Below are 16778 nucleotides of genomic sequence, written 5' to 3' on the forward strand. Positions count from 1 at the left end.
TGTTTATAATTTGTCTTAGATTTTTTACTTAGCGGTGTTGTTAATTAAACTGTAATCACTATATGTAATTGTACTATAAATGGCTAGAAAATGTTGATTGGTCACTTTTAACAAGTAGCAATCTATCTATCTATATCTATAACATACATACATACTTTTATCTTTTAAATTTGAGTCTTCCAATGACTACTAACTACTACGTGTTGAGCTGTATTTGTCCTAGTTCTAAAATGTTGTGTTGTGTTCCAGTTGTACTCCTGGCACTAAACCTGACCCAGACTGTGACCCCTCTCTAGAGGCTGAGGTGGTCAAACCAGACAAGTGCGGCAAGATCAGGGACCCCACTGGGCCATTCAGGTAAGAGGAAACCAGGCTGCTTAAGTCTTACATACCTACATGCATTTTTTCCCCCCATTCACTCCTTGTGATAGTGCAGGAGATATAAACTTATGGAGGATATATTGTGTAAAACATACAACTTTTATAAGCTTTTAAACTTGAACTGCCTTATCATTGTAATCTAGCTTAAGCAACCATACTGTAAGTGCACTTATGAGATGCAATTTAGATAAGACTGTATACAAAGTGTTTTCTTGTGATCCCAACTCTTTGTTTTTTTGTGCTCTAAGTGCAGTTGTTATGTAACAGTTCATTATGCTGATTATGATGCCACTGACCTGTACTAAACATGACTCACAGGGGAACTCCTCCATGGGCTGTATGCCTCAGCACCTGTTTATTTGCTGTGCTTGTGAGACAAAGGGCATCCACACGTAGACAAGATCAGACTTATAAGAAAGTGTTTCCATAGTTACTTAACTAGTCATTTAACAATTTTTTTTAAATTTCAAACTTATAGTGTTAAAAAGTGTGATGTTAAGTTGGATATGTGATATGAAATAAGTCCATTTGTAATTTTATAGAAGTATAGATTTTTAGAGCAGTATTCATACCATTAATTTTAACTACTGGTAACCAAAGTATCAACGTTTAAAACGTATAATTTGAGTGTAATTTGACAAAACATTCTAAATATAACTGAGCAAATGCAAATCATTACTATGCTTATACTTCATAGTAACCTTACTTTTACTTGAGATATATTTTGGTTAAGGTTTTCATGACTCTTGTTGCTATGTCAAAAGCTCCATGTTGACAGTTTAAATCCTTACATCTATGTGTCTTGCAGGGAGTGCATTGGTCTGGTGGATCCAACCCCTTTCTTCCAAAGCTGTGTGTACGACATGTGTCAGTTCAATGGTCAGCAGCATGTTCTGTGTGACCAGCTACAGGCCTACACTGATGCCTGCCACAGTGCTGGAGCCAAGGTCCACCAATGGAGGGCGCCAGACTTCTGCCGTAAGCACACCCATAGTCCTCACATATATCATAGTAGAGGATCAGAGCACAAGTTCAGTTGGAATAGCGGATGGGGAGAAGAGGGTCAGATGGAGCAGAAGATGCAGAGGAGAGGGTAAGATGGAGCAGAGGATACACAAGAGAGGGTCAGGTGGAGCAGAGGATGCAGGGGAGAGAGTCAGGTGGAGCAGAAGATGCAGAGGAGAGGGTCAGATGTAATTGAGTAATATTTTTATTCAAGTATTAGTATTTACTTGAGTAAAAGTTTTGGTTACTCTTTCCACACTCTTTCTGCAAGTGACAAAGCTTTATATGACAGCATGAATTGATTTGAACATTTATGTTTCAAGCATTGCTCTTTTAGTCATTTAGTTTTTCGTGTTTTTGTGTCTTTGAAAACACAAGATTCTGTACTTTATTTCATATTTTGTCCTTCAAATTGCATTAACTTAAAATTATAAATCAGAAATTATGTGAGTAGTACTTTTCCCAAATACTTGGTCCGCTATACTTGAATATTATTATTTTAAATGAATATGACTCTTACTTGTGTACAGTTTTTGGCTACCCTACCACCTCTGCTAGTCTTTACCTAATATCTTAAATTTATAGACTCCATCCCACTATAATACACAACTTGGTAAATAGAAAAGAAGTTATTGATACTTTGCTGTTGATGTCATCAACATTTCCTGAGAGTGTGAAGCTAACTATAAGCTCTACTCTGACTAAAGCTCTGTTAAGTTAGACTTTAATCTGAGCTTTCGCTTTAAAACAATCTGACCATAAAGAACTGACTTAGCGGGAACTACAACAGGTGAGCTGATTTGTGCTGTTAAACAAGTTCCTCTCAAATATCAGTACAGTAGGTATATATCTATTCAATTCAAATTATTTTTGTTACGCCCCAAATCATAACAGCAGAAGTTAGAAAATCAACAATGAAACATACATTGGTTAATAACAGACAAGCAGATTAATCAACAGAAAACAAGCAAATGAATAACTGTCCCAGAACAGTACCTGCTCTCTTAGACAATCCTTCTCTGCAAGGAAAAACTCAAAAAACCCAGAGGGAAAAGAGAAACCTCGAGGAGAACAGTGAAAAAGAGATCCACTCCGATGGGTGGGCAGGCTGCAGATGTGTCCAGGACTAATGCTCATCCATTTGCAGATAGAGTTCAAGTCTGTAGGGCCAGAGCCCACTCAACTAAAGGACAGAGGGAGGCCACGATAGGGTAGGGGTCATCCTAGCCAGGTATTGGGTCATCCTGCCAGATGTAGAACCCCGTAGGTATACATGTAGCATGATGTCACTGCAAAGTGTCACTTAAATATCTCTGGCTCCTCTGTTCCAGCTCTGGCATGCCCTCCCAACAGCTCTTACTCTTTGTGTGTGAGCTCATGTCCTGAGACCTGTACAGGCGTGGTGGGGCCCCCCGGCTGTGAGGACGTATGTGTGGAGGGGTGCGAGTGCAATCCCGGCTTCATCCTCAGCAATGACCAGTGTGTGGCGCTAAAGGACTGCGGCTGTGTGGACCCCAGTGGAAGTTACCATCCTGTGAGTACAGTGAACCTTAGAAAAAAAATGAGCTGTCAGTTTAAAGGTCCCATATTATGCAAAATTGACTTTTAAGCTTTAAGCCAGGTTAAAATGCTGTTACCACATCAAAAACATACCTGGGGTTGTGTTTTGTGTCATTCACACAGGTTTGAGTAATCCTGTATTATTAGCCTACTACATCTCCAAAGCTCAAAATGCTCTGTTTCACCTTGTGAGGTCATGAAGCGGTAGTTTTCTAGTTAATAGTGACCTTTTACCTTTAGTTCAGTTGAGATTGGCAGTTGGTTGAAATTATCCAAATTATTCTAACAAAGGTATATGCAGTGTTTTCTGTCTGAAAAAAGAACTCTACCTAAATTGTGTGTTAAACATGTGTAAATGAAACAAAACACAACACCAAGTAAGTTTTTTAATGAGGAAATATTAGTACATAGGTCATAAAATAGGCTATTATGGGTGCTTTAAATATATATGTTTTTAATCATTGTTTTTGAAATTTTACTTTACTCAGTATTCCATTAGTATTGTTTAGACAGTAAGCAGTAAATATAAATATAAATATGCTCCCGTGCAGCTAGGATGAGCCAGGATGAGTGCCTCTTTAGCCAGTATGCGTAGATCATGTCATAGCCAAGCATCTCTAGGATCACTGCTGCTGAAGTGTATATCAGCTCATTGGTCTCTGTGATGGTTGAGGTAGGGATCGCTCTCAATGCTGCATTCACATCTTCTAGGAGACTTTCAGATGGTACTTCGACAGGTGGTGTTGGAGTTGCCTTGTGTTCATTCGGACCATGATGGTACTTATTGGGGCTTCATACCCAATCTTCGGTTGGGGAGTTAATGTTAACTCCCCTCTGACTTGCCATAGCATATTTTGTGTTGTACATCATCAGTTTCAAGTTGTGATAGCAGTTGCCATTTGCGGATGTTGGAACACTGAGCTACTAGTTGCTTAGCCATAAGCTTGGACTGCAGGTTCTGAAGTAACCATTTTTCCCACATCCTGTTCATGTAACCCCTCTGACTCTGGTCACTGGAGTAGTAGCATTCCAACATAGCCTCTTTCTCACAGTTTGAGTTTAGAATTGATTAAATTATCACCCTATGTCCTAATATGTTCTGCTGTAATGATGACAAAAAGATGAAATGGTTGTTTAATTCTAATGTTTATGAGTTGGCATCATTTCTCTGTAAAGCCTGGAAGAAGTGGGAAATTAGTTTGTTTAAATTTGTTAATTTATTGTAACACATGTCTGGCAACTGGCCTCTTGTATTTTGTTAATGATGTATTATAAAACCATTAAAGGGTTGGGTATATATGTATGCAAGATACAATAATAAAATTAATTCATTCAGTAGTTTCATCCTTTTCCCTCTGTCCTCTGGTTGTCCTTACCCTGATGTCCCATGTCCCTCAGGCAGGTGACCAGTGGATGCTGCCGGGTTGTGAGCAGAGCTGTCAGTGCCTGAATGGAGGAATGATCCAGTGTCACAACACCAGCTGTAAGCCCACCACGGAGAACTGCCAACTACATGAGGGAGAGTACCAGTGCAGGCCTCTAGGTACTATCTACTACCACAAACATGTCCTCACACACACAAGTTTCTCAGATTATTAGATCAGTGACATAGTCAATGACCCAATGAAATGTGAAAATATTAGTTATCATAATTCTGTGCTACTACTGAAGCTATAAGTTAAAGAGGGGGTATTATGCAAAACCGTTTTGCCTGAAGAAGTTTTAGATGTTATCCATGCATGTCTGAGTATTTTAGTGATCTTTCCGGGGCCCTATTCAAACCCTCCTTACGTTTATCTGTAAGATTCTGTGGAATGCTCAGCCAACAAGCCTATGTAATCCATGCTCTCACACAATGAATCTCCATAAATATACAAGCATGATGCAAAACCATACGCGACAACTCACAAACCTGATGCTATGTGCAGTAGATTCATTATCAGCATACATGCAAATGTTGTGATAGAGCTCTGAAGGGGGAGTGAGTGTGGGAAGCAAGGGGACTCAGAGCTTAATACAGAAGAAAACAACGTTAATACTGCAACTATAGCATTTTAAAAACAATAAAAGGTAACATGGTGATTTAAATATGTTATATATTAGCAGTTAATACCCCATAGAAGTACAATTTTAATCTTTTATGGTTATAGAAATTAAATATACATACAATAAAGTTTATTGTATAATATATACTGTCTGAAATTGTTCCACTGGGGTTTGAGTTTCACTAAAACATTTTATAACAACTTATTCATTTGGGGTGTGGGAGCAGAATTTCTTAAAAAATGCACTATCTAACTTTTCTGGTGGGGGTCCGTCACCTGCTTTTCTTTCATACACACATCTTTGAGTAACCCTTTATTTTTAGTATGTCTAATAAATGCTCTGTTCCACCTTATGATGTCATGAAGCGGTAGTTTTCAAGTTAAGAGCGACCTTTTACCTTTTATTCAGTAGAGATGGGCAATTCCAAAATATCCAAATGATTCTAGAGAAGGTGTAAAAATACGCAGTGCTTCCTGCATTACCATATGACATCACAAGGTGGAAGTGTTTTCTGTTTGCAAGAAGAACTCAGCCTAAACAGGCAGAGTTTGCGTGCTAAACACATGAATGAAACAACTCCAGGGATGTTTTTGAGGAGGGAACAACATTATAACATAGATCAGAAAATAGAGTAATATAGGCATTTTAAGTGAATAAATCCAAGATATATTAGCTTAATGTTATACTGTGGAACAATTCAGGCAAAGTTATCTCCATGAAGACAATTTGGAGACCTATGCCCTGGCCCATCCTCCACTACCACCAGAAAAAGTTACATAGTTTCATTTCATGTCTATTCATGTTCAACCATCTTTTGACTGTTTAATAACAGAATATGTTGCTTTGAATAGTTTATTCCTATTACAATGGCACACATTTGATGCATTGTCCAAATATTCATGCATTAATTTATTTCTTGTGAAGGAACCGGCATCTGTTCTGTATCGGGTGACCCTCACTACACTACGTTTGACAAGCGGACCCACCACTACATGGGGGCGTGCTCATATACTCTGACCCAGCTGTGTAACGCCTCATCCGGGCTCCCATACTTCAGCGTGTACACCCAGAACGAGCACCGGGGAAGCAACCGCAAAGTGTCCTACGTCCGAGCAGTGGGCATCACTGTGCACAATGTCACCGTGGTTCTGGGCAAGGGACGTACTGTGCAGGTCAGTGAATGTTTTAGACTTAAAGGAGGAGGGAGGAGTCAAAGAGTTATTTTTTTGTTTGAGTCAAGTATGTAGCCATCACTCTTTAAAGTTTAAACTGGATTTCAACATTGAAACTGATCACCCAAATGACTCACATGAGGCTCATTCTGCTTCCCAGTTGGATCTTGAGAACCAAAACACCAAATTATAACAGCTTGTCCATCATGTCCAATGTTTTAGTAATCAAGAATAAATCAGCCTTACAATTGTTACCTGTGTGAGATTTGACCATGTTTACCTTGTGTCACCTCACCCAGATAGGTCATCCATCTATCCATTTTCTTCCGCTTATCCGGGGCGGGGTCGTGGAGGCAGCAGTCTAAGCAGGGACTCCCAGACTTCCCTAACCCCCGACACATCCTCCAGCTCCTCCGATGGGACCCCAAAGCGTTCCCAGGCCAGCCGAGAGACATAGTCCCTCCAGCGTGTCCTGGGTCTTTCCCAGGCCTCCTCCTGGTGGGACATGCCTGGAACACCTCCCTAGGGAGGTGTCCAGGAGGCATCCTGAGCAGATGCCCGAGCCACTTGAACTGGTTCCTCTCAACGTGTAGGAGCAGCGGCTTTACTCCAAGCTCATCCCGTGTGACCGAGCTCCTCACCCTATCTCTAAGGCCCCTGAGGAAACCCATTTCGGCCACTTGTATACGTATCCTTTCGGTCATTACCTAGACCTTATGACCATAGTTGAGGGTAGGAACGTAGATTGACCGGTAGATTGACCGGTAGATTGGCCGTTAAATCGAGAGCTTTGCCTTGCGACTCAGTTCCTTCCTCACCACAATGGACCGATACAGCGACCGCATCACTGCAGACGTTGCACCGATCCGCCTGTCAATCTCACGCTCGTGAACAAGACCCCGACATACTTGAACTCCTCCACTTGAGACAGAGACTCACCACCCACTCGGAGAGGACAAGCCACCTTTTTCTGGTCGAGAACCATGGCCTCGGATTTGGAGGAGCTGATCCTCATCCCAGCCGCTTCACACTCGGCTGCAAACTGCCCCAGTGCCTGCTCCTGGTCATGACCCCCTCCAGCCCCTGGCTGCACCTAGAAGTTCTGACCATAAATATAATGAACATAACCAGTGACAAAGGGCAGCCCTGGCGGAGTCCAACATGCACCGGGAACAGATCTGACTTACTGCCGACAATGCGAACACAGCTCCTGTTCTGGTCATACAGGGACCGGACAGCCCTTAAAAAGAGCCCCTGACCCCATACTCCTTGAGCACCCCCCAAAGGACACCATGAGGGACATGGTCAAATGCCTTCTTCAAATTCACAAAACACATGTGGACTGGTTGGGCAAACTCCCATGAACCCTCAAGGACCCGATGGAGAGTATAGAGCTGGTCCAGTGTTCCGCAACCAGGACGAAAACCACACTGCTCCTCCTGAATCTGAGGTTCGATTATCGGTCAGATTCTCCTCTCCATTATCCTGGAATAGACCTTACCAGGAAGGCTGAGGAGTGTGATTCCCCTGTAATTGGAACACAACCTCCGGTCCCCCTTCTTAAACAGAGGGACCACCACCCCGCTCTGCCAATCCAGTGGTACTGTCCCTGACCGGCACGCAATGTTGCAGAGACATGTCAGCCAAGACAGCCCCACAACATCCAGAGACTGCCTCCGGGTCCCCAGTCTCTGCTTCCTCCTCAGAAGATGTGATGGTGGGATTGAGGAGATCCTCAAAGTATTCCTTCCACCGCCCAACAACATCCCCAGTCGAGGTCAGCAGCTCTCCACCCGCACTGTAAACAGTGTTGGTGAAGCACTGCTTCCCCCTCCTGAGGCGTCGGATGGTTTGCCAGAATCTCTTTGAGGCCGTCTGATAGTCCTCCTCCATGGCCTCCCCGAACTCCTCCCAACCCGAGTTTTTGCCTCTGTAACCGCGCGAGCCGCGGCACGCTTGGTCCACCGGTACTCATCAGCTGCCTCAGGAGTCCCACAAGCCAACAAGGCTTGATAGGACTCCTTCTTCAGCCTGACGGCATCCCTTACTTCCATTGTCCACCACTGGGTTCGGGAATTGCCTCCGCGACAAGCACCGCAGACCTTACGACCACAGGTACGAGCAGCCGCATTGACATTAGAGGTGGAGAACATGGCCCACTCGGAGTCCATGTCCCCAGCCTCCGCCGGTATCAGGGAGAAGCTCTCCCGGAGGTGTAAGTTGAAGACCCCTCTGACGGAGGGCTCCACCAGACGTTCCCAGCAGACCCTCACGATGCGCTTGGGCCTGCCAGATCTGTCTGGCTTCCTCCTCCTCTGTGGATCCAACTCACGACAAGGTGGTGATCAGTTGACAGCTCAGCCCCTCTCTTCACCCAAGTGTCCAAGACACGCGGCCGGAGATCAGATGACACAACAGCAAAGTCGATCATCAGCCTCTGAGCTAGGGCGTCCTGGTGCCACGTGCACTGATGGACACCCTTGTGCTCAAATGGTGTTTGTTATGGACAAACTGTGACTAGCACAGAAGTCCAATAACAAAACACCGCTCGGGTTCAGATCGGGTAGGCCATTCCTCCCGATCACACCCCTCCAAGTGTCACTGTCATTACCCACATGGGCATTGAAGTCCCCCAGGAGAACAGTGGAGTCCCCAGTTGGTGCACTGTCTAGTACCCCTCCCAGAGACTCCAAGAAGGCCGGGTATTCTGCACTGCTGGTTGGTCAGTAGGCCGACACAACAGTGAGAGACCTGTCCCCGATCCGAAGGCGCAGGGGTGAACTCCAACATGTGCCGGCTGAGCTGTGGGGCAATGAGCAAGCCCACACCAGCTGGCCGCCGCTCCCTGCGGGCTACGCCAGAGAAATGGAGAGTCCAGCCCCTCTCAAGGAGTTGGGTTCCAGAGCCCAAGCTGTGCACGGAGGTGAAGTCGACTATATCTAGCCGGTAATGCTCAACTTCCCGCACAAGCTCAGGCTCCTTACCCCCCAGCGTGGTGGCATTCCATGTCCCTGGAGCTAGTCTCCATGTCTGGAAATCCGGGCGTCAGGGCCCCCGCCTTCGACTGCCGCACAGATCTCTCTGCACCCGCCCCACAGATAGGTCATGTTTATGGAATTTAACATCAAAATCTTACATATTGTCTCTACATACTGTCTTTGTTTTATGCTGTGCATGTTTGAGTAATCCCATATGTAATAGCTGTTGAGACCTGGAATTATATAAGCTGTTTTCCTTGCGCTTCCAACATGTATTTTAGGTTTAAAAAATACTGATTCTGAGATGTCCACTGAAACTTTCAGATATCCATTAAAATACTGAATCACACTGATGTAAAAAGTATCACTTGAAATAATAAATACAAACAAGAGCAAGGAAGAGTACTATTACTTATTGTCAAATACTCAAATGCACGTGTCTGTCCTTTCTCACAGGTGAATGCGCGTGCTGCTGTCCCTCCCCTCTCAATGGGCAGCCTCCACATTTACCTGAGTGGGAAGTTCGTGGTTTTGGAGACCTCCTTTGGTTTAAGAGTACGCTTTGATGGTAACCACCATGCTGATGTCACAGTGCCCACCTCCTACAATGGCCTGCTCTGTGGCCTGTGTGGTAAGTACTGCAGTTTGACTTCTACAAATATCCACTTACCTTTCACTTGATATTTTCCTTGGGGTTGTGATGCTAACTGTAGGGTCTGTTTGAGGCTGTTTGTTAGGCTGTAATTTGAGCTTTATTTTAACACACTGACAAAAACGAACCGACTTAGTTGGAACTATAACAGGCAATTTGTGCTGTAAACAAGTTCAGCATAACAGTCATAAGCTAGTTAGCAATAGCCAACAGTTTTTCAAAAAATTTCGAAAATGTGTTGTTTAAATCAATTTAATATTTTTTCTCGAGTTTTCAGACAATCGTAAAACATATTTGCTAATATGTGCATCGTGTCTCCAAGATAACTGGTGAACATTCCGCCATACACATACAGTACATGTAAAACACCCCCAGCATGATGTTACGCAAAGTATCAATATAGGATAGAAAGAGCTGTATTTATCCTGTTCTTCTTTTTCTATTAACTTTCTATTTCTATTTTCTATTAACATTTCTATTTATTTTTGTCAAATAAGGACTGTTTCATTGCTGTGATGTAAACTACCAAAAATGCAGACACACTGTCTCATTTAATGTTTTCTCTTTATGTTTACTACTTTCAACATTGTAAATACATACTGACAACATCATATATATGCAACAAGATGTGTGGAATTGTGAAGCAAAGAAAAAAAAAGTTTTATATTTTAGGTTCTTTAAGGTAGCCACCATTTGCTTTGTTGACAGCACTGCAAACCCTTGGCCTTCTCTCAGTATGCTTCTTGATGAAGTCTCTTGAAATGATTTTACACTTAAGTGTGGCTTGTCACGGATCATTAGTGGAATGCCAAGCAAAGCAAAGGGTAGCCATTTTGAAGTATCTAAAACAGGAGTGTCAAACTCAAATTCACAGAGTACCAAAATTAAAAACTGTGACTAAGTCGTGGGCCAAACTAAATATTTACTGAAGCATTTCAACAGCATCTGCATGTTTTTCAGAAGGGGTGGATTAAATTTGAATGAGGTGACAGATAGCAGTTGCTAATGAGTGTCAATAGAAGTGGTGGGAGCTGGCGCCATCACATTTGCAAAGCATTCTGGGATTCATAGTATTAGAGGTGCATGTGCTATAGTGGCATGGCGACCAGCAGGCCAGCGAGGGCCCGAGTCTGACATGTCTGATCTAAAACATGTCTAATTTATTGTACAGCTTTTTGTTTACTACATTCGATTTGTTTTCATTAAAAGCTTTCGGAGAAAATCTACAATGTAAATAATCATGGAGATAAACTAGTGGTGTATTTGTTGCAGCTCATATGTATTAGCAATGCTAGTGTACATTTAGAATAGTTTTTGGGGTAATTCTCCTTCTTAAGGGTTATTAAAGTAGTTACAATATATTTCTTTATTGCAATGTATGTAGCAGTATATTGCACTTAAAAATGTGTTATCGTGACTGGCATACTTCAAGAGACACTGGACGCAATGGGTCTTTCTTGTCAGTTAGGTATGTCTGCAGATAAAATATTGTTGCTGTTGACTCCTCACAGGTAACTTCAATGGAAAACCCAACGATGACAACCTGAAGCCAGACAACACCCCAGCGGCTAACACCAACGAGCTTGGGGACAGCTGGCAGGTGCCCGACCCTCGGCCTGAGTAAGTCTAATGCTGCTCAAACACAATTTCCACAAGAATGAGACAAGACAAAATTTGTAATAAATACATTTCCTGGTCCAGTGCAATTTTGGCCTCACAATGTTTGTTTTTTTTTTGGTTTTTTTTAAGAGGGTTATTATGGAGCTTTCTACTATGTTATACCCTCATCAAAAACATGCCTGAAGAGATTTTATGTCATCCATGCATGTTTAGTAATCTAGCGAGATCTCTTTTACAATTAATAGTACAAGCCTGTACAAGACTCTGCTCATAAGCCTACGTCACCCACCCTGCACAGTATTTTCTATTCATATATAGCAGCATGGTACAAAACTATACATTACAAATTGATGCAATGGTCAGTAGTTTCATTAACGATATCCATGCTGATTGTGTTGTGATGGAACTCTGAAGGGGCACTTACTGCTGTGATTGAGAGGAGGGGGGACTCAGAGCATCAAAAACAAAAGTGAAACCTATAAAACGTGTTGTTTTTGGTGAATATAGTATTTTCAAAACAATAAAAGGTAACATGTTGATCTAGATATGTTATGTGTTAGAAATTAATACCCCACAGAAGTAAAATACCCTCTCTTAATTTTTTTTTTTCTGTTGTTGTAACATTGCTTTTTTGAACTAATGTAACTAATGAAGAAATGTAACTTACATAGTAATCGCTGCTCTTTTCAGCTGCACCAACGGAGGAGGACAGGAGGACTGTGACAAAAAGGTGGAGGAGGAGGCGAAGAAGCCCACCAGCTGTGGCATGATCACTGACCCCAACGGTAGGGGACGAGTTAGGAGAGAGACAGGGGCAGGGCTAACTAAAGACAATGAGATAAATTAAAATAGGACTAAACACCTAAATTCCTCCCACAACCACTGAGCACTACTTGGACTATAAGAAGTGTGATTGGTCTAACAATTATCTTCAGATACTTCAAACTCCACACCTCCAGGTATTTGTACTCAGAAACACCTGGTTGTAATCAGGGCAGTCTTGCGTGATGTCATGTAGTACTGGAAATTGTAGTGGCCACTGAAGGCAACACACACTGTTTTCAACATGTTTGACCACAAAGCCACAAACTTACCTAGTTTCTACTAAAGTTGTCAAAAAAATGACATGACTTGGAACAGTAGATAATACATTCCAAGCAACATATAGCACATTTAAACACTGATATTTTTTTTGTTTTGTTTTTTTCAGGCATTTTCAAGCCTTGTCATTCCGTGGTTCCTCCTGGCCCATTTTTTGAGAACTGTGTGTATGACATGTGTGCAACTGGGGGCCAGACAGTGGCGTTGTGTCAGGCCATAGAGAGCTACGCTGACATGTGTGCTGCTGCCGGAGTGTCCATCGCCTGGAGGAACAGCACCTTCTGCCGTGAGTCTGCCCTCTGCTCTAACTTATGGAGTGTCCACAGCATTGTAAATCTGCCCTGTGGTTATCCAAAAGGAAATACATTAATAGCTGTCTTAAGATGGTAGTCCTACACCAGGCATGTCCAAACTGAGGCCCAGGGGCCAAATGCATCCCTCAGACCAATTTTTCTTGGCCCTCAAGTTTCCAGGTGAATTGGCCAATGTTACCTTAAACAGTAATTTTTACTATATATTTTTGAAAATGTACTTTAACAAGCCCATATCAAATATTTAATGTCTCCCATTGAGGATGTAAGCATGAATAAACGTCTAGTGGTTCAGTCTAACTTGTATTAATAATGCAGATTTGAAGTATTCACTGCATTGGTGACCAGTCTATGGCCCTCAATCAGCCCTCAACTTTGTCTGTGTTTTTATATGTGGCCCTTAATGAGAAAAGTTTGGACACCTCTGTCCTACAGATATCAATAGTTTGCCATCTCAGATTCAGCATTAACTGAATATTATTTAACAAGTACAATAATAATATCCACCAATAGATTGAGTGTTGATGAATGTTCCTGTTGATGAAACATTCATATTTGTAATTTCTTTGTGCTCCTGTCTGTACACACAGCTCTGAAGTGCCCCCCTGGCAGTGACTACAGCCACTGTACCTCAGCCTGTGCCCAGCCCAGCTGTCAGGAGCCTGCAGGCCCCGGAGGCCCCTGCCATCTGCCCTGTGTGGAGGGCTGTGTGTGCGCCCCTGGCTTGGTGCTCAGTGGAGACAAGTGTGTGCCCCTCAGTGAGTGTGGTTGTACAGATGACGACGGCAAGTACAGACCGGTGCGTTACAATTTTACCTCAAATCACCTCTTGGTATTGAAACAATGATCATGACCTGTTGATATTGCACCCCCTGCAGGTGGGAGACAGCTGGTTCAGTGAGTTGGACTGCTCGGAGCGCTGTAAGTGCGTCAGTAACAACAACGTGACATGTGAGCCGTGGCAGTGCAGTCCGGCCCAGGAGTGCGGGGTACAGGAGGGGGTGCTGGACTGCCATTCCACAGGTGAGCTCCAGTACACTCTGAGCACTGGGTCTGCATTTAATATGGTTAGGTGATCAAATATGTTTCTCTACCCTAAAAACATCACAACATTCTAAAAAGTTAAAAATTGTTTACACAAATATGAACAACTTCATAAGAAATGTTAAAATGGACAGTGGTTCCATTTCATCTCTACTCACCACCATAGGGCAGTGCTGAAAGTACATTTGTAACTCTCGAGAAAAGTTCTTATCCACATTTGAATTGTAGACATTATAGCCAGTATCATTAGGACTGATATAGCAGGACCTTACCCATAAAGTGTTTAATATTTGTGCATTTCTTTAAAAATTTGACTCATCATATTCAATATTATGGATATTGTTAGAGAAATTACACTGCTTAGCCAGACGTGTTGAGCTGGTAGAGCACAGCTGTGCAGTTTCCTTTTAATTGCACTGGTGTGCCTGCCCAACAGGGTAGTGTAATTTCTCTATCAGACATAAGCTGTCATTTAATATAACTTGCTCTATTCAACTCTCTTCACTTTTGCTCTGGTCCATTGTGTCTTTCAGGTAAAGGTGTGTGCCATGTAGCTGGAGACCCTCACTACTACACCTTCGATGGGGTCATGCACACCTTCATGGGCACATGCACCTACACTCTGGTGGATGTGGGTACTTTGTCTTGTCTTTTCAATAAGATTAATTATCTTTATACATCCCATACATCACATTGTCAACATCTCTCCAGGTGTGTAATACCACTAAGGTGACGCCCTTTAAAATCGTGGCTAAAAACGAGGAGCGTGGTCAGCCCGAGGCCTCATACGTGCGCTCAGTGAAGGTCTACCTGCCTCATGACACAGTGGTGGAGCTGCAGAAGAGCCGCAGAGTCCTGGTAAGAAAAATTACTAAGAACTAGTAAACTAACAAGAATCCTGTGCATTTTAGAACATGCTTGTAGAGATCAAAACTACAGGGAGAACAAGAGTTTTCTATACAGACGACATTCTATTATCTAAACAAGTTGGCCTTTGTTTTGATAATTACACCAACTCAAATTCCAGTGATATATTGTGCAGCCGTGAAGTATTTTTACTCAGGTAAGAGTAAAACCCTAAAGCAGGCATGTCCAAACTGCGGCCCGGGGGCCAAATGCGGCCCTCAGACCAATTTTTCTTGGCCCTCAAGCTTCCAGATGAATTAGCCTGTATTTCTTTAAACAGTACTTTTTACTGTATATTTCTGAAAATCTGCTTTAACAAGCCCTTATCAAATATTTAATGTGTCCCATTGAGGATGTAAGCATGAATAAAGGTCTAGCGGTTCAGTCTAACTTGTAATAATAACACACATTTGAAGTATTCACTGTATTGGCGACCAGTCTATGGCCCTCAGTCGGCCCTCGGCTTTGTCTGTGATTTTATATGTGGCCCTTCATGAAAAAAGTTTGGACACCCCTGCCCTAAAGAGTAACCCTAAAAGCAATGTTACAACTAAAAGGTTTGTCGAACTTAAAAAAAGTTTGAATTTAAGTATTACAATATACAATTATATATTACCATTATTATTATTAGGCCCTAGCCTGGGACTATGTCCCGGCGAGGGACTCATTAAAACCGCGTCCGGAGCATGGAAAATGGCAAAAATCAAGTAGTAAACACGCCCCGACATGGTAGTGAGTGGTGTAAAAAATTGGAACTCGCCAAGCTCTAACTGTCACAAAAGACCCCGAGAAAAAATATCGAAAGACGACTCGGTAGCGCCACCTCAAACTTTGATTTTCATGGGGCCAATGGGAGCCCGACTCGGAAAAAAGTCAACATAAAAATCTGGAACTCACATCAAAAAATAGTACATGTCGGGACATGACAAAAAGGATATTATGGCCCCGCCCTAAAATGTACAGGAAGTCGGCCATATTGGATCAAACCCGGGAATGACAAAAGTGCACACCCTCACATTCAGGATATTTTCTCACACAGTTTTCATCACAAACACTTCAAATTTGGCCAAATCCCACTAAGCTCATGTGTGATCAAAGATTATCAATTACATTTTGATTATGACTTTGGGTGTGGTCAGGGTGAATTTTCAACAAAATTGCAAATTTTGGAATATTTCAAAAAAATATTTCTCTTTCACACATTTTTTGTTGGGAAAATGCTAATACAGCGTTTATGCACATTTGTGAGCTGAACGCAATGATATGCAAATCAAGGCACTCTCTCACAAAATGACTCTCTAGCGCCCTCTTCAAATTTCATTTTCAAAAATTCGTAGAAGACAATCGATTTGTCATGGACGTGTGAAAAAATTCACAGGGGCCTTATTTGTGAAGGGGCACAATGTGAGAAAGTCACATGACTCTAGCTGTTATGGTTTAGGAGAGAAATAATGGGTGGAAAATGCGTTTCCATTATTATTATTATTTTGGTGGCTACTTTGAAGCCATTTTTGACCCCCTGAACGTTAACGAAAAGTCAATTTTATTGGACCCAAAATTCAAGATGGGCGAAAAATTTTGTTTTTTGAAATTCCTACTGAAAAATATTGAAAAATGACTCGGTAGCGCCCCCTAACAACCCCAATTAATTTTTTTGTACAAAGTTTCTCTTAGACAATTGAAATTTGGCACATATATCCTTCTTCACATGCTGATCAAAAAAGCCAATGAGAACATACCTCTATTTGCAACCATGTTACCGTGGCAACATAATAAATGTGTCATTGAAATGAATGGGGTTCAGAGTACTGGTCTTTGTTGTAGAATAAATAGATGCTCTACATGAATCAAACTATGGCTTAAAATTCAACATTGGCAAAAAATGTTGTATTTTGATGTTCAAAAAAATTTATGTTTCAAAATGACTCAATAGCGTCACCTCAAAAATCTTAATCCATTACGGCAATGAGAGACCTTTTTCATCGTAGACAAATGAAATTTG

General features: G+C 42.2%; 1 protein-coding gene across 1 annotated transcript in view; it reads left to right on the forward strand.

Moving 5' to 3' along the window:
• Positions 1-16778, forward strand: part of zanl (zonadhesin, like) — a 57429-nt gene that overhangs the window by 17862 nt on the left and 22789 nt on the right. The window contains exons 24-36 of the mRNA XM_033983869.2: positions 250-357; positions 1190-1359; positions 2718-2920; positions 4345-4489; positions 5917-6164; positions 9599-9773; positions 11306-11414; positions 12105-12199; positions 12625-12801; positions 13417-13625; positions 13705-13849; positions 14404-14501; positions 14582-14728. Coding sequence (XP_033839760.1) covers positions 250-357; positions 1190-1359; positions 2718-2920; positions 4345-4489; positions 5917-6164; positions 9599-9773; positions 11306-11414; positions 12105-12199; positions 12625-12801; positions 13417-13625; positions 13705-13849; positions 14404-14501; positions 14582-14728 — 2029 coding nt within the window. The remainder of the gene's footprint in view (positions 1-249; positions 358-1189; positions 1360-2717; positions 2921-4344; positions 4490-5916; positions 6165-9598; positions 9774-11305; positions 11415-12104; positions 12200-12624; positions 12802-13416; positions 13626-13704; positions 13850-14403; positions 14502-14581; positions 14729-16778) is intronic.

This window comes from Periophthalmus magnuspinnatus, chromosome 18, assembly GCF_009829125.3.
Source record: "Periophthalmus magnuspinnatus isolate fPerMag1 chromosome 18, fPerMag1.2.pri, whole genome shotgun sequence".
NCBI lineage: Eukaryota > Metazoa > Chordata > Actinopteri > Gobiiformes > Gobiidae > Periophthalmus > Periophthalmus magnuspinnatus.